The sequence below is a fragment of the Coccidioides posadasii genome, chromosome 3 (genome assembly GCF_018416015.2).
Source record: "Coccidioides posadasii str. Silveira chromosome 3, complete sequence".
Classification (NCBI taxonomy): Eukaryota; Fungi; Ascomycota; class Eurotiomycetes; order Onygenales; family Onygenaceae; genus Coccidioides; species Coccidioides posadasii.
Window position 1 is genome coordinate 4365417 of NC_089409.1, and position 16203 is coordinate 4381619.

The following is a 16203-nucleotide window of genomic DNA, read 5'->3' on the forward strand; positions in this document are numbered from 1 at the left end:
TTCTGTCTCCTAGCGACGATAGCGGTCATTTGATGGCATCCAAGGATCTTTCAAGATGAGAGGTTGGTCGTTTCTCCGCCCGGCCCCCCCAAAACCTCTCATCACGCAGGTTGAAAGATCCTTGGATGCCAGCGCAAATGCTACCCTGAGCTGCGACGCGAAATGCTCATTTTCTTGCCCCCAGCCAAGCCCTAAGCTCAAACCGGTTTGGGCCCTCGGCCAGGAAAAGCTTCGCGCAGACAGGGATGGCCGGGTCGTGTGGGGTGGTCGCGGCGATCCCCTCTGGACGGCTGCAAGCACCTTTTTGTGGCCTTTTTTTTTTTTTTTTTTCTCAGACAACCCGAGCGTGGCGGCTTGGAGCAAGCGTGATCTCCTGCTGCGCCTCGGATATTTCCGATGCCTCTCGACTATTAGCCATCGTCACTGGAAGTTAACAGAATACGGAATACGGAGTAATGATTCTACTAAGAATGTTAGACCTTGGTAAAATTCCTCCAGCGTTTACAGTAATGGCTTGACTTGGGTTACACCCCGTCATTCTTCTACGATCCATCCTCGCCTAAAAAAAAAAAAAAAAAAAAAAAAAGGGAAAAAAGAAGAAAAAAGAGAGCACGATTCTACGGAGTATTCCAGAAACAGAACAATGAACCGTGGATCAATTCCCCCTCAAAAACCCGGGTCCGGGCCGAGTCTAGGCGGATGGAAGTAAGTGAGGAAATGGTGAACCCTTTCCAGAGCATCTTCCCAAATGCCGAATTCTCCCGTTCAACAGCTTCGCCCGATGTTGAAAAAAAAAAAAAAAAAAAAAAGAAGAAAGAAAGGGAAAAAAAGAAAGAAAAGAATGGGGAGAAAGGAAACTCTCTGTCATATCTGAAATGTGCCGGTCATGTACCGCTCTCCAATTTATTCCATGCAGTCAACCATCCATGACCAAGACGGGGTATACTCCGTACCTCCTGGGAGCGAGCCTGTGCGCAAGCATAGCTGGAGGTATCTACTCCGTACATATAATACTATTACTATCTACGCTATGATGCATGCATGCATGCTTTGGCCTTCGTGGATTTAGCTGCATTCTTTTACCCAGCTGAAGGGAGGATTTGAAGCTATCCTCGGCACCATCCACTTCTGCAAGCGTTGGAACTCTCCCTGCCTTGGCTTCGCAGGATCAATGAACTGAGTTCTTTTGCTTCTGCCCAGGGTCAGCGGACCGGTGACGTTTATTCTCCGGCCATGTCCTCAATACCCAGATGACATGTCTCCGACATTCCTCTGCCTCCTCTCGCGCGCGTCCCCCAACCCCCTCTCTCCCTCCGGGATTATTCGTATGGAGTCGCCGGGAAACAGTGTTTTAAGGCACTTGGGTGGCGAATCTCATGTTTCTCCCCACTAACGAATGCGACACGATCCTTGAGGTAGCATCTACATCCGCCAACGTGGTGTTATTCTACTCCCCAGGCCCTAAACAACCTTTTTTTTTTTCCCCCGCCGTTCTCTTCAGGCCTCTGAGAGATCTATCTGCCCCATAAAGAAACTGTGGAGTTATGTTGAAATTAACCAAACTAATAATATACAAACGTCCAAAATCACCGCTGTACGGAGTATTCACATGCCAAATCGTGCAGAGACGCGCCACCCTTTGATGCACATCCGTACATACGTTTCGATGCTTGTCGTCATTTGCGATCAACCCGGCAGGTATCACATGGCGTTTCGGCTTTTGTCATTTTTTTTTTTTTTTTTTTTTTTTTTTTTTGGAGGCCAAGTCAAACCTCAGAGGCAGTGAATGAGTTGAGTTGGCTATAACCTTTTCTCAGCGCTCCAGGTTTGAAGTGCGGCAAATGCGAAATTCGCGCGATCTACTCTGTATGTGTGGAACAAAAATAAATAAGAAAAAGAGAAAAAAAAAAGGAGAAAAGGAGAAAAGGAGAAAAGGAGAAAAGGAGAAAAGGGAAAAGGCACAGTTAATCAAGTCATCACCATTTTAGTCATATGATGCCTTTTTGTCTCAAGCCTTGTCTCATTTTGCATGTGGCGATGAGAACTCATCGCCAGAGCTTTTTTTTTTTTTTTTTTTTTTTTTTTTCCCACAAGCTCCCTCCGTACTCCATACAACCAACCTCTCTCTGTCCGAGAGTAATGCTACTCCTTTGGTACTGTGGCGTCTGGGTTTGACCCCCAAAAACCGGGGATTATAACCAACGCCCGGGAAACCAAGTCTATTTGGTCCCAAGGACTTTTGGTTTACGTGCGAATGATAGCCGACGCTTGGTTGCCAGTCATCTCACGCACCACTTACGGGAGTCCCGGCGGGGTGAAATTATACCTATATACGCCAGTCCTCTTAACGTGTGCTGGCTCCACGCTGATGCGCTCTTCGGTTACTATGTAGCAATTTGCTCGCTGCGATCTGGCAACGAGAGACAACGCACGGAGTCCTCCGTGCATAGTCGGATAAAAACCCATATTCGCATCATAAGTTACTCGGATCATGTCACATGTGCATTTTGTTGAGAGAAAGGAAAACGATCCCGGCAACAACAATAGCAAAAAAAAAATAAATAAAAATAGAAAAAGAGGTAGTTCAAGCACAATGCACCCTGCGACAGCAAATTCCAACATGATACCCAAGCGTCAAAATCGCACGAGCCCAGCTTTTCATCGGGCCCTTCCGTGCACGAAACGACCAAACCACCGGGTTCAACGAGCACACGGATCTATAGCTAGGACCTCTTTGTCCAACCTGGTAAGCTCTGTTTTTGGTCCAAGCCGTCCCCGCACCAGGGGGGAAGGGGGAAGGGGGGGAGGGTTGGGTTTGCTTGCGGCTTGCGCGAGAGTCCAAGCGGAGGAACTCGCAGGGATTTGGCCTCTTTATGCAACATTCAGGGCTGTTGTGCGACGGTGATATCACAACACATATGGGAAAGCCTTGACAGGGGGGTTGGGGAAGCTTGAGGATAAGACTTTGCTCGCGATAAGTCGATCACAAAACCGCCGGGGAAAAAAAAAAAAAAAAAGGAAAGAAAGCCGAAACAAAAAGAAAATTCTCTTCTTGAAGTTGAATCTCATTCCTATTCCGCGTGTAAAAACACCGTGATAATAAAAAAAGGAATCGATAGAGAGAAAGGAGAGAGAAAAAAAAAAAGGGGCCAAACTCCGTGGTGAAAAAAAAGAGACTTCACCGAGATCTTCCTCCTCCCTAGCCGCCCTTTGTTTTTAAAAAGCAAAACGCGTCCTTCAACTGGCGCGGAAAACGGAAATCCGAATGCACTCTTTCCATCACTCTTCTTCGGTCTCCTCTTGGATCCTCTCTTCTATCCACTTCGTCACGTCATCCATGTGGGCAAGGAGCATCTCGTTGAGGGTCTTCTTCGGGGATCTAAGAATGCGCCCGTAGCGCTTTGAAGGTCTCTTGGAGCCTTCGGGAATGTTGAAGACGCCGTGATGGTGCGAAACATATATTAAAGAGTTCTAGAGAGGAAGGGGAAAATTTTCACAAGGTCAGAGATCTAGCCATCCTAGGGTGAAGGAAGAATAGAATGGGTACTTGGCTCTAGGGTCAAATTTACATCTTTATACCACTTAGAAAGCCAGATGTTTGTGTGGCTTGACACTGCCCGGACTACGTTCTCGGCAACAAAGGAGATGACGCCGCTGACGCGGGGGTACACGCGCTCTATGCAATATGGCATGGTGTTAGCATTACGGTTTCTGGGGTTCGCAACTGTCATAAAAAACAGCAGCTGAAGGCATTCATACCTTTTTCGATGAGCAAGTCTGCGAGACCCCCAAACGCATCGCCAACTCCCAGAAAGAAAACGTGGCTAGCTTCGTTTGGCCTGCGCAAAACCAAAAAGAGAAAAAAGACGGATCAAATGTTAGCAATCCGCTACATTGCACGAAGCGACACTGAAAAGAGAGAAGAATTCGTACTCGATGTAATTTTCCCAGAGATAAACTGCAAGCTCGCTTGCCATCTTCTCCTTGCTCCGGTCCTCATCCTCGTACCTATCGGCGGTCTGAGATGGTGTAGCACAATTAGTACCTCGAAACAAAGATATTTCCTGGTAAAATAATGATGCATACATTGCTCCTGGTGATGTGCTTTGGGATATTGACGTCGATAACGGCTATATTCCTGTTCATTGCCCATTCAATATAGTCCTTGACGCCATCAGCCTTGGTCCTGGTTAGCCATTCCTTTTTTGCTAGGGCTGCGCTAGTTAAGTCATACCATCCAGCAGTTGTGTGCCTCCAACTTATTGGTCAGAGGATGGGGGATTCCCATGAGCTCTGGACTAGAGATATGCCGTCAGTCCTGTCTGCATTGCAGAACGCTAATGGACGTGGACAGTACATACGGGTCATGGAAGATGACAAGTAGCGGGACTTGCCAATCATAATTCCGACTATAGCGAATCTCGTCAGCATCGAGCCATTCGTGTGTTATCTAGAGAACGGTTTATGACCTTGCAAGAACTTGATTCTCAAAAGATTTGGAAATAGAATTTCGATAGATGAACAGGCTAGTTAGCTTGTACTCATCGTAAAGCTGTTTCGCTTGGTATTGTCGAATGATATCTACATCGAACTGTTAACAAGGTGAGATGGGCGCGAGGATTTATGTAACTTACCGTGAACTCGATTACCCCAGAATCTCTCCGGAGGCCCTGAAATGTGGTCAGCTTAAATTTTTTTTATTTTTTGAAGAAAAAAAAGGGGAAAGGATGCAAAATCTCGCACGCACCTTTAGGATACATGCATTGCCAGTACTTAGACTGAATCATGGTTACCTTACGAACTGTCGAGACTCCCGCCTGTGACGCACCAACACCAATGAGTCTGTCCGGTGGCTCTCCCATCAGCGTTCTAGTCACCGCGAGCGCGGATTTCGAAATCGAGCGGAAGTTGTATCCACCCTGGGATATGCTTAGTGACCTCCCATAAAAAAAAATTCCATAAAAAGGTAGGCATGCGCTTACCTCCAAGCAAACAGCTACTTTGCCATTCGCAAGATTCATCAGCATAGAAGTCATGTGAGCATAGCACGGCGGAGTGACGAAGCAGCCTCCGAGCTCATCACCTGCAGCAGCATCGAACCCGGCCGAGACTGGAATCCTGTCAAAACTATGCCCTAAATCGAACTGATGGCTGGAAAGCTTACTGATAACAAGATCCGGATTAAACTCGTAGCCAATTGGCATGATAACTTCCTGGAAAGCATAGAGATAGTCACCGTCACCCATGCCTTGGGTTGGCCATGGGATATTGACATTCCTGTTTGATGTGAGTTCGACACTCATACATATAATATTGTTCTTGAAGAAACGTACTTTCCTAGCCCATTGCCTTCACCACAGTGGTCCCAATTCCCCTGCTCGCCGCCTGGGTAGAAAGCACCATCTTTATAGACATGGAGAGAGATATACAACACATTTGGGTCGTCATAAAACGCATTTTGGACTCCATTGCCTAAAAGATCGGTAAGATTGATGACATAAAATGTCGGGGAACATAGAGTTTACCATGGTGCACATCCCTGTCATTTTTTGTCAGCAAATCGCGCTCAAACTTAAAGACAGCAACAGGATACAAAATGGCAAGCAAAGCTATCGCACTCACCAATCCACAATCATTATTTTCCGGCACTTATCCTTGAAAGTTTTCTGGCAAACTCTTGCCGCAACGCTGACGTTATTAAACAGGCAAAAGCCCATTGCCTGGCACTGCTCTGCGTGATGTCCAGGAGGACGAATCACTGCAATCGCGTTCTTCACCTTTCCTGAGACCACTGCCTTGCAAGTTTCAATGGCACCGCCGCAGGCTAGAATCGCCGAAGTAAACGTGAGAGTATTGAAATATATCGAGTCTCGAGTACTCTCCAATGCAATCAACTCATCTTCGGACATGTCTATGCAAAACGTCAATTTCCTATTCTCTACAAATAACCCCCAAGGCTAGCGAAGTGTTGAGAGGCTAGAGGCAGGTGTGTCAAAGTGACATCTTACCTTTCGTGCTGAGAACAAAGTCATAGTGCTCAGAATCGTGAATCAACGATATCTCCTCGTGCGTGGCATCTCTCGCAGGAATACGAAGCAATGGCTGAGATACAAGCGGTCTTGAAGCATCTGGATCATCGACAAGTCCAGCTTTGCAAAGCTCCTTGTAAATGTAGTAGATACGCCTTGGGTCCTCTGGGTGAACATCTAGAGTCGGCTTCACCTCACAATGATAGCGCATCCGAATGTCATAGCACACGCCAGACGGCAACGACGAAACGGGAAGTAGTTTCGGGACCTCATCGCTCTGATCCGACGATACAGACTCGTCCTCGTCTGCAGAGATCTCCTCTTCTTCCTTTTGCTCGGGCTCTTCCTTATTCTCTTCCGACTTCACGGTCGGGACGGAGCTAGCTTGGTGATCTTCCACTTCTTTAATTAGATTCCCGGGCGCCACGACTTTTCTTTGAAACGATGCTAATAGCGACTCGGCCTGAAAAGCTCCGTTCAATTGTAGTTCCGTACCTAGCTTTTTCGGAGAGGCGCTTGACGGCTGACCAGCCCCGACAGGGACCGTTGGGCCAGTCCCCGTCATGACGATGTCCTCGTCTGCGTCCATAACTGGAGAACGCAGGGGCTGTTATTCAACGGGGACGTGTTTAGTCAGTCATACTTTGAGCACTGACAAAATGATTATGCAGCAAAGCCAAAAGTAATGAAAACAGATCTCGCAGCCCCTGCCGTTCGGAGAAGAGGGACACAGTCCAGTTCTTCACAATGCAGAACGAACAAGGTGCAAAATCAAACACTCTTGGAGACGAATATAGACAAGAAAAGAAAATAGTACAATGTAGAAAATTGCAGAAAAGTGCTCTTTTTTCGTAGAGGTTGAAAATCAAGGGTACTTTATCAAATGGAGCTCATGTGCTCCATACAAGCACTCAATAAATCATGGGACGGAACGGGGAGAAAATGAAGTGAAATGTATCTATCCCCCAGCAATGAAACAGCACACTGAGGAAAGGACTTGGCAAAAAAAAAAATTCACAAATTTCTATGCATGCAAAGCAGTGAAAGTGAGGCTTGCTCTGGCAGTTCCAGTGCAAACGGGCGTAAGAACCAGGAGAAAAGAAGACTAAACCTACTGGAGCGCGACTTGAGAGATGAGACGGACAGAAGTGCAGTGAGTCTGCACGTGATGATAAGAGCTGCTGACTGACAAGGTTCAGAAGTTAGTTAGTATCTTCACGTGAGGTTAGGGGCAAAATGCAGAAATCACGTGGGGGTGAGGTGAACGAAACTTTAGAAAGTTTGGAGGAGAGAAAGAGAGAAAGAATTAGAAGAGAAGATTTGAATAGCTTGAAAGGCTTTTCAGTGTATGCTGATGCAGAATGAGGGCGTTCGTGTGTTTGGCCACAGATTTTGAAGGGAAGCTACGCGGCTACCAATATGGCATCAATTGATGCATGACAAAGAAGTGGGTTCACTATTAAAACAATATTTTCATTGATTGCCTATCTTGGTGGTCATATCACTTTTGTTTGGTCATTCTACATCAGCAAAACTAGAACATACATTGTTAGGCAAGAATGACAGCCAGCTATGCCAGGACAAGTCGGGTTGAAGAATACAGGATGGGGAAGCATTCTGTTGAGACAACAGTACTCATTCCCTAGAGCAAACTCTTCTCTCCATAACTCTCTTTAGATAGCTATTTGCCGGCATCGACACCAGCAATGTATGCTATAAACAAGTCAGCATCAGAGTTCGCAACAAACATTTCTAGGTAGTCCTTACCGATCAAGTCGATCACACGGCGAGAGTAGCCCCATTCGTTGTCGTACCAAGCAACGAGCTTGATGAAGTGGTCGTTAAGGGCGATACCTGCGGTAGCATCGAAGATGCAAGAGTGAGGGTCTCCGTTCAAATCGGAGGAAACAAGAGCATCCTCAGAGTAGCTCATGATTCCTTAAAAAAAAAAAAGTGTTAGCCAAACAAAGGTGCGCAACTTTAAGAAGAATGGAAGTCCACTAACCCTTGAGTTCGTTGGCAGAGGCCTTCTTCATAGCCTCCTTGATCTGATCATAGGTAACAGACTTGTCGGTGCGGCAGGTAAGGTCAACGACGGAGACGTTAGAAGTGGGGACACGCATAGACATGCCGGTGAGCTTTCCATTCAAAGATGGAATGACCTTGCCAACAGCCTTGGCGGCACCAGTGCTGCTAGGGATGATGTTCTGAGCAGCGGTACGGCCACCACGCCAGTCCTTGGAGGATGGGCCATCAACAGTCTTCTGAGTGGCGGTATAGGAGTGGACGGTAGTCATCAAACCCTCAACCAAGCCGAAGTTGTCATTGACAACCTTGGCCAAAGGAGCAAGACAGTTGGTTGTGCAGGAGGCGTTGGAGAGAACCTTGATATCGGACTTATATGTCTCGTTGTTGACACCCATTACGAACATTGGGGCATCAGCAGATGGGGCGGAGATGATGACCTTCTTCGCGCCACCCTTTAAGTGAGCGCTGGCCTTCTCCGTGGTGGTGAAGACACCAGTGGATTCAATGACGTAGTCGGCACCGGTTTCGGCCCATGGGATGTTGGCAGGATCCCTCTCTTGGTAGAAGCGGACGTGCTTGCCATCAACATCCAAACCATTTTCGGAGAACTTGACATCACCCTTGAATCGGCCGTGGGTGGAGTCGTATTTGAGCATATAGGCCTAATTGAAAGGTGTCAGATCAGCCGATGCTTGAATTCAAACGGTTGAGATGCACCAAAAGGACGCTAGGCTGGACAGAGAAGAGCAACATACAGCATAGTGTGTCTCAATGAAAGGATCATTCACGGCGACAATCTCGACTTCTGGGTGCTCAACCCTAAATATACCATGTTAATTGCGATCTCCCTATCAACACCCTCTAGCGCTAGGCCGGTGGCTTAAAGGAAACCACTCACGCATTGCGGAAGACCTATAACCGCAGGGTCAGCGAGAAGCCAAAAGTTTGCGGGGATTAGAATCGATATGGACGTACAATTCTGCCAATACGACCGAAGCCGTTGATTCCAACCTGCATATGAAATCAGAGATATCCCTTTGGAACTATGAATTGATGCTTGAAGCTGTTATTGAAATTACCTTGACGACCATGGCTGCGAGTTGATTCAATAAACTGCTCGGCGGGGTCGATCAGGTCAGCTTCACTCCTTAAGTTGGTAGAAACGGAACAACTCTGTAGAAAGAAGTCACGATGAGGCAGATTCCGCAGTACTTACGGCGATATAGAACTATCGTGTGATGATCAATGGTGGTTGAGGAGTGATGGAAGATGGATTGAGGGTGACGTTGGGAAAGTGGAAAGATGAGGTTGGGGAGGGGGGGAGGGAAATAAATAACAAACACTAAATCCCACCTCCGGTGTATACCTTGGCGGGTATTACAGGCAAAAGGGAACAGTCCGGCCGTGGTAATAATAACCCTGGAATTGTTGACGCAAGAGGTTAACGGTTTGGTACCCAAGCAGGAACCAGTCTGGGCCGGAATGCCAGGAGCCTTCGGTGGACTACGGTCTTTAGGCTTTGACTGATATCATCCGGTTGAGGACAGCAGCACCCATCATCTTTGGTATACACATTAAACTGTTTGCCTAGGGTTACTACCGCTGCTGGCCACACCTCAGTCCCTCGTAGCGCAATTTTGACAGCGGGTAAGGATGGTGGATTATATCAAAAGCAATGTCCCGAAATCCCCGACTTGTCCCGCAATTTAAAGCCGGGTGATGTCAATCCTCTCGATATCTTCGCACTATTTCCGCCGCCAGCCAGACCCTTTCCGTTCGCCTCCACTCTCTGAACTTGAGAGTGCCAATTGGTTCTTGCAGGAACTCGGTTTTACAATATACATAGATACTCGGGGGCGGCGGAGCACCCGCTAGACTGGCCTGTGTCACTTCTTGGTGAAGCTTAGAAATCATCAACGGGCTGTGAGCAGGGTCGTTATTGTTCTTGAATCTCGGGTCTGTTCCAGCCGGAATGACATCTCAAACAATCCAGTGGCTTTCCCGATGATCCTTGTAGGTGTTGTGCCGTAGAACTGCCGCGCACGGAGGTACTCAAAAAAAAAAAAAAAATCAACGAGAACAATGCTCGCATGAGCCCCACCATCAACAAAGGAAATTTCTGGAGGATGATGGCATGGGTGTGCGTCACAAGCCGACCGCTGCAGGCTGCCCCTCCATGGCCTTGGCGGCCCCTTCACCCTACAAAAGAAAACATAACCCCGGCCCGCGTCAACGTTGATCCGGCGTGAAGCTGGTTGGGGTACCTGATGCCACGCTGTTGCTGCCAACAGGAGGGAGTAATTGGCGTGGTGAGATGTTATTGCTGATGGCGTGTGGATAGCAGCTGGGGTGCGTGATCCTAACTCTTCCCTCAATTTCCTCTGTGGTTCGCACGCGCCATGGCGGTACGGAGCATACTGTATCCAAAGAATACATCTCTGGTGTAGAAGCATATTTTCTTTCCTGATTTTGAGAACCAAGGAATCAAAACCTAGATTCGAAGCTTATCGCTCCGGAGAATATATCCATCCAGGGAAGGAGGGAGTTACATACACAACACTAGGCCCCTGCGTTGCGTAGAAGCCACATGTAAAGCACTGGTGTAAGGATACAGATTTCTTGACGAACTTAGGAACTAAGCGGGTTTCGCAAAATCGTTCAAGGGTAAGGATGTCGATGCTGCTCTCTCAGCGAGAACGCTCTGTTAGGTTTTGATATCTAACTCTATCTCCAGGTCTATTTGGAGAAATCGATGAATCACGGCATCGCCTAGAACCCGTGCAACTCCTCAAGAAGAAAGTAAATCAAAATACAAATCCTAAAGATGATTTATTCATCTTTGGCGCCACCTCTCCAGGACTTCTCGGCGTTCTCAACACTCGCCTTATCACTCTTAACCTCGCCCTGGCCCATACCCATTAGACCTCCGGCCGCCTTCCACGGCCTTTCCAGATTACCCTTCGCCGGCTGTCCGAACACGTGGATTTTCACAAGGTTGGCCTCCAAAGCACCCTTGAGAGGTAGGATCGACTGGATGACGAGTGGATTTGTATACTTGAAGTAAAGGTGCATAACGCACATCATACCAACACCCATGAGTTGGGATCTGAACTGAGAGCGGAGCTGTTGTTTGTCATAGTCCTGCACCGTGGTGACGACGGGACGGGGTTCTTCTCCAGAGCCCATAGGCGCGGGTTCAACATATTTCAAGGTCTTGAGATCTGTATTGCCACGGAACGGTAAGCATATGCAAAGTGAATCGTAGGCAGGCAGAAAGGAGCCCCCGAAGCATTTGAGCCGCGAGAACAGCTAAAGGTGAGGGGACAAGACATGTCTTACCCTTCTTTTTGTTGATCTGGCTGTAAACGTAGAGGTAGAGGGCCGCGATTATAATATTAGAGGCAATGTACATCGTTCGTACACCGAGAAGGACCTCAGGTTTGTCAAATGGGATCTTTTTCGACACCTGCATCATCACGAGGATGATTGCAAGGTTTGATCTACAAAAAAACGTGTCAGCGCTGCTTTTCGCGCGGATTTTAAAGGTGCGTCGACCCGCAGAAGGCTTTCAGGAGTAAGCCGTCTGGACTCTCGAGCCAGGACTTACATTTGCGGATTCATGGTGAATAAAAAGTGTCACGCGACCACAGGCCTACACGAGGAGAATAAGGAGGGAAAGATGGCGAAAAAAAAAAAAAAAAAAAAAGGGCTGCTGCGTTGGGACTGCGCTGGAAGCTGTCAAATCTCCTGAACCAGCTCGGAAAATTTCCAACTTAACAGAGTGTTCTTGAAGCCGCAATCTGTCACGTGATGAAAGACCTCGCCCCGGAACACCAAAAATAGATCTGCTCGCCGTATTCCGTGGAGCAATTTATAATACGGAGTACGGAGTACAGGACGAGGCTTTTTCCTTACGACGGCAAGTAGAGTCGTCAAGAAGGTATCACCGAAGATTGAAGTCTAAGTGAAGCACTTCTACCTAAATTGCAACTCTACTTCCTCTCGATGGGGCGACTCGAATAGGGTCTATTGCGGCCCTCCTGCCGCCGGCGGGGAGGGGGAGAGGGTGTGGCTTTCCGAAACATCCATACCAAGAGCTGACAATCTTTGATTACAACAATTGCAACTGTCAGCTAAGGCCATGTCATATTTTATGCCAGAGGCCGTGAATCCCATCCCTTTCTACTCCGTAACGTCGCTTGAATCCCCTCTGATTGGAGACGTCGACGCCGACCGGTCGAGCACCAGATGCAGCTTGAAACAATGTGGACAGAAGGACATGATGATCAAGTCCACTGATATGAGCAGATCGCACTGCAACGCATCTTGGCAGGGACGGACGTAGGATCTGCCGCGGTGCCGACAGAATTCGAACGTTTCCGTGACGTCCTCACACATCGGACATGTGGGCTGCTGGACTTGGCGTTGATTTTGCTAACTCTCGGTTACTTGAAGGATTAAAGGAGAAATCAGTCGGGAGCCTGACTGCGTGAACTGCTGGCGGTTAGGCTCGAGGACGTCCTATGGGGACCAAGGGAGCCACCACCCTGATACAAGATGCGAATAATCTTATAGTCGTGCCACTGTGCTTATGAAGATTTGAAATATTAGAGGTTTGATCATGCTGATTTGCCTTGAAAGCCTTTGTTGGTGTGATGAAACAGAAACATGACTATGCAAATCCATGAAAACCGTGGCGCGACTAACTGTTCCATATCAGCATCCTTCTTGCGAACCATACTGCAAAATAATGGATTGAATACCCGCCTTGAGAGATTATTTCTTGCTTCGGCTATTCTGTACATACTCTAACATAGAATTTTAGAACATATGACGGGGTTTTGGGGACTAATCGGAATTGGGATACCCAATTTTGTGTTGAAGTTTGGGATGAAGCGCTCTTGAGGGATAGGTTGCACATACGTCATCCACTATTGACACAAAGAACTTGTGGGCCAGGGAGGACAGGGTAAATTGAGTAAATTTGACGACTAAAACCAAACTTGTACGGAGTACGGAGTAGTAGGCCGAGCATTAGACCGAGCAAAAACAAAGGCCTAGAGTACATGCGTACATGCCCCACGCTAGTTTCGAGCTTGACTGTCCGAACTAGTTTCGTGGTGCTCAATGCTGGAAGACGAGAATGCACTTGGGCTACGAGCAAGTGGTTGACCAGTGGCTGATGGCCGTGTCAGCCACCAGCCACATGAGAGTAGCGATGACATAAGCTATGTCTTCACACGCCGCAGCCTCCGCATTGCTCGAACTGTCAGGGAAAACGCAAAACATCAGTGTAACAACAGACACTTGCTAACGAATGGCTTGACTCCTTTCTATCGTCTGAAGTTAGCTGCTGTGCACTTGATCGAGGACAAGATGAAGAATGATCACTAACTCGCGGTGGTGCATCACTAACCCAAGACGCTCGAGAGGAGTTTTTGACTAGCCTCCCTGCTGGCCCTGATCCAGCGATGGCCTTGAATGGGGTAGCAGGTATTATCTATGAAAGCTGACATGCCTAGGGACCCGGATATTTGCGCCATTTTACAGAAGGCGTAACTAACTTGAAGCGCTGGAATCTATGTTTGAAGGCGGCGCCCAGTTCCCCCGGTGAAGAATTGAGGTTGTGAAAACCCACCCGAATTAGGAATAGCGCGGTTTTCCCATCAACCACTCTTTTCCCACTTGAAAGCGACCTGGAAGTCTCAACCCATGATTTTCCCTTCTTCCATCAACAAAAACGCGTTATCGCCACTTTTTCCAACAACTACTCCGTGCTGACCCAACCTCAACCTCGGACCTTCATCACCTCACGCGACATATCGATATTTAGGACCGTGCGACATATCTAAGACGCAAAATGCCCGGTGGAAAAGGCAAATCCGTCGGAGGCAAGGGTGCCCCCAAAGATGCTTCCGGCAAAACTCAGAGATCCCACAGTGCAAAAGCTGGTTTACAGGTTAGTCTTGTGAATATCGTGTTGGATTTACCTTCTCTTTGAATGCGACACGCGAAATGTGATCGTTGTCTGCTCCCGCCTCGCACTTGCTGTCTATCCTTGAGTAGCATGTGGGGTTCTGCCTAACCTGCTACAACACGATTTCCATCAATTTTTGTATGATCTGTATTGCTAACCCTACCCTTGTGTAGTTTCCTTGTGGCCGTATAAAGCGCTTTTTAAAGAACAACACTCAGAACAAGATGCGCGTTGGCGCAAAAGGTATACTCTGCTCACACGTGCTTTGGAAAGTTGCTGGGCCGAAGCTGACATTGCGATTCCCCATGTAGCCGCTGTCTACGTTACGGCTGTCCTCGAATACCTCACTGCAGAAGTGCTGGAACTCGCTGGTAATGCTGCCAAGGATCTTAAGGTCAAGCGTATCACACCCCGCCATCTACAGCTGGCTATTCGCGGCGATGAAGAACTGGATACGTTGATCCGAGCCACTATTGCGTTTGGAGGCGTTCTCCCACGCATCAACCGGGCCCTGTTACTCAAGGTTGAACAGAAGAAGAAGTCCAAGATTGAGGCATAAGCGGAATGTCGTTGATACCGGACCGAGTATGCAGGGGGCTAGGAGACCCGGCGCACCCGAGCTTCGATTTCAGTGCTATCATATATAATATCTTCCCCCCGAGCATTGGTTCTAGACAGCAAGCCTGCTTGAAGCCGGTCCACTATTATGCTCATGATCATGACATTGGCTTCAACTTGTGGCCTTGGTCCGTTGTCATGCAGTACCCTCGACACTTCTCGTCAAGTTGATGCCTTATATATCTGCTTGCTCTCCCTTTCTCTTATTTTCTCTATGATTATTCTCGCTTTCACTTGTATTCAGGCGCTTTTCTGGGTGGGTTGACTGGTGGGAAGGATGAAACTCAAAATCCGGGTTCGGAAGGACAGTCACAAAGCTGGTAGCATGTTTGATTTCCCTCTTTCCCTTCGCTGTGGCTTTCTCTCTTATCTTCAACGCTGGGCTGTTTTTCGCCCTTGATACTCTTGTTGCTCGCTCTACCTACTCTAATTTCCGCTGTATAAGTACTTTTAGTCTCTTGGAGTCACCAATCAGAATGAAAAACATGATGCTACCGGCCTCATTCATGCGTAGTTTCTCGTTTGGTCTGTCACACCGCTGCAATACAAATCGTGTCTCTACCAACAACAAGGCCTTCAAAACGCTGCGACAAAGCTCTGAAAAACACATACGCACGGCCCTTGCTGATATTCTGCACTCAGCCTATACAGAGCCTTGAAGTACACATAACAAACGGAAGCTCATATCTCGTTGTATCATTTGACATTTAACTAAACACCTATAGGCGGAAGAATCATCCCCATTTTATTGTTGCCTGGCGATCTTGCGACACAGTAACTTGCTAGAAACTATCCAGCTTTGACCGGCTTCAAAACCTGGGTTTCCTTCGAACCCCTGATAGGCCCAAAAGGTAATTGGCTCACGTGCACCATAAGCATCCTCCAGAAATTGCTCATCCGTGTGTGTGTGTGTAATGATATGTACATTAACTTGTTCTATAAAGGCATCAAGAGCTTTTGCGATGCAAGATCATCTCCATGGTGATTAATTAATATATTTAGAGCGATAATTTGACACTTTAGGGGCTTGCGCGCAGGAATGATCATCCTTGCCTTGCGTGGAGAGCAGTTACATTACCTCCAAGGGATGACTCGCGATGCAAGGCGTTGATCCGACAATAAGCAGGGAAAATTATCATCAGCAGAGTCGTAGTCCTTGCATTTGAATGCCAACCGGTGCCTGGAAAGAGAAGCTGCAGGCGGTCTCTGGAGCCGCCGAAGACCTGCCAAGTCCTGCAGCGTCTGATCTTAACCTTGTTGGGCAATGCCAACGTCGACCCTTTCGATGGAACTTTATACATACAATGTATTACTACGACAACAGACAAGCTACTATCTTGAAGTGTTGATTGCCGTACCAAAAAGAATACCTGCATGTTTGGTGACTGATGCTTGGTAACATTGATTCTATATTATATACATACACCGACGAAGTACCAACAATGCAACGGAGATACGTGTCAACAAACACAAGAACCGGGTAGGTAAACAAGCAACCGAGGATCAAATCAAGAACAGGTGTTAGGATCTTGGCGTATATCCGTCAGACTA

General features: G+C 47.6%; 4 protein-coding genes across 4 annotated transcripts; 1 reads left to right on the forward strand and 3 right to left on the reverse strand.

Annotated features, from left to right (window-relative positions):
* Window positions 1-2483: 2483 nt before the first annotated feature.
* Window positions 2484-6797, reverse strand: HDA1 (Histone deacetylase hda1). Its single transcript, XM_003069670.2, has 16 exons — window positions 6009-6797; window positions 5623-5911; window positions 5526-5539; window positions 5334-5472; window positions 5165-5277; window positions 4983-5110; window positions 4748-4919; window positions 4635-4670; window positions 4470-4581; window positions 4362-4409; window positions 4235-4298; window positions 4087-4179; window positions 3934-4019; window positions 3760-3839; window positions 3570-3676; window positions 2484-3471 (listed from the first exon to the last, which is right to left on the reverse strand). The coding sequence occupies exons 1-16, from the start codon at window positions 6616-6618 to the stop codon at window positions 3280-3282; spliced, it is 2283 nt and encodes a 760-aa protein (XP_003069716.1). The 5' UTR covers window positions 6619-6797; the 3' UTR covers window positions 2484-3279.
* A 680-nt stretch (window positions 6798-7477) lies between these two features.
* D8B26_006346 (uncharacterized protein) lies at window positions 7478-8969 on the reverse strand. The gene is made up of 5 exons (XM_003069669.2): window positions 8956-8969; window positions 8813-8876; window positions 8035-8719; window positions 7797-7967; window positions 7478-7742 (listed from the first exon to the last, which is right to left on the reverse strand). The coding sequence occupies exons 3-5, from the start codon at window positions 8711-8713 to the stop codon at window positions 7711-7713; spliced, it is 882 nt and encodes a 293-aa protein (XP_003069715.2). The 5' UTR covers window positions 8714-8719; window positions 8813-8876; window positions 8956-8969; the 3' UTR covers window positions 7478-7710.
* Window positions 8970-10696: 1727 nt separating this feature from the next.
* Window positions 10697-11807, reverse strand: D8B26_006347 (uncharacterized protein). Its single transcript, XM_003069668.2, has 3 exons — window positions 11665-11807; window positions 11397-11557; window positions 10697-11278 (listed from the first exon to the last, which is right to left on the reverse strand). The coding sequence occupies exons 1-3, from the start codon at window positions 11676-11678 to the stop codon at window positions 10887-10889; spliced, it is 567 nt and encodes a 188-aa protein (XP_003069714.1). The 5' UTR covers window positions 11679-11807; the 3' UTR covers window positions 10697-10886.
* A 2110-nt stretch (window positions 11808-13917) lies between these two features.
* Window positions 13918-14593, forward strand: HTZ1 (histone H2A.Z; the record flags this gene model as incomplete). Its single annotated transcript, XM_003069667.2, has 3 exons — window positions 13918-14016; window positions 14208-14277; window positions 14346-14593. 3 exons carry the CDS (start codon window positions 13918-13920, stop codon window positions 14591-14593), a joined length of 417 nt encoding a protein of 138 aa, XP_003069713.1.
* Window positions 14594-16203: the final 1610 nt, after the last annotated feature.

Excerpts from the sequence above, each read along its gene's own strand:
- D8B26_006346 (XM_003069669.2), bottom strand. The coding sequence starts at position 8,713 with ATGCTCAAATACGACTCCACCCACGGCCGATTCAAGGGTGATGTCAAG. Across the intron at positions 7,968-8,034 it reads CTCTGCCAACGAACTCAAGG|GAATCATGAGCTACTCTGAG; the intron begins GTTAGTGGACTT and ends TTTTTTTTTAAG. Across the intron at positions 7,743-7,796 it reads CCGTGTGATCGACTTGATCG|CATACATTGCTGGTGTCGAT; the intron begins GTAAGGACTACC and ends ACTTGTTTATAG.
- D8B26_006347 (XM_003069668.2), bottom strand. Across the intron at positions 11,279-11,396 it reads CCAGATCAACAAAAAGAAGG|ATCTCAAGACCTTGAAATAT; the intron begins GTAAGACATGTC and ends GTGGCAATACAG.
- HDA1 (XM_003069670.2), bottom strand. The coding sequence starts at position 6,618 with ATGGACGCAGACGAGGACATCGTCATGACGGGGACTGGCCCAACGGTC. Across the intron at positions 5,912-6,008 it reads CTTTGTTCTCAGCACGAAAG|ACATGTCCGAAGATGAGTTG; the intron begins GTAAGATGTCAC and ends CGTTTTGCATAG. Across the intron at positions 4,671-4,747 it reads GCAATGCATGTATCCTAAAG|GGCCTCCGGAGAGATTCTGG; the intron begins GTGCGTGCGAGA and ends ACCACATTTCAG.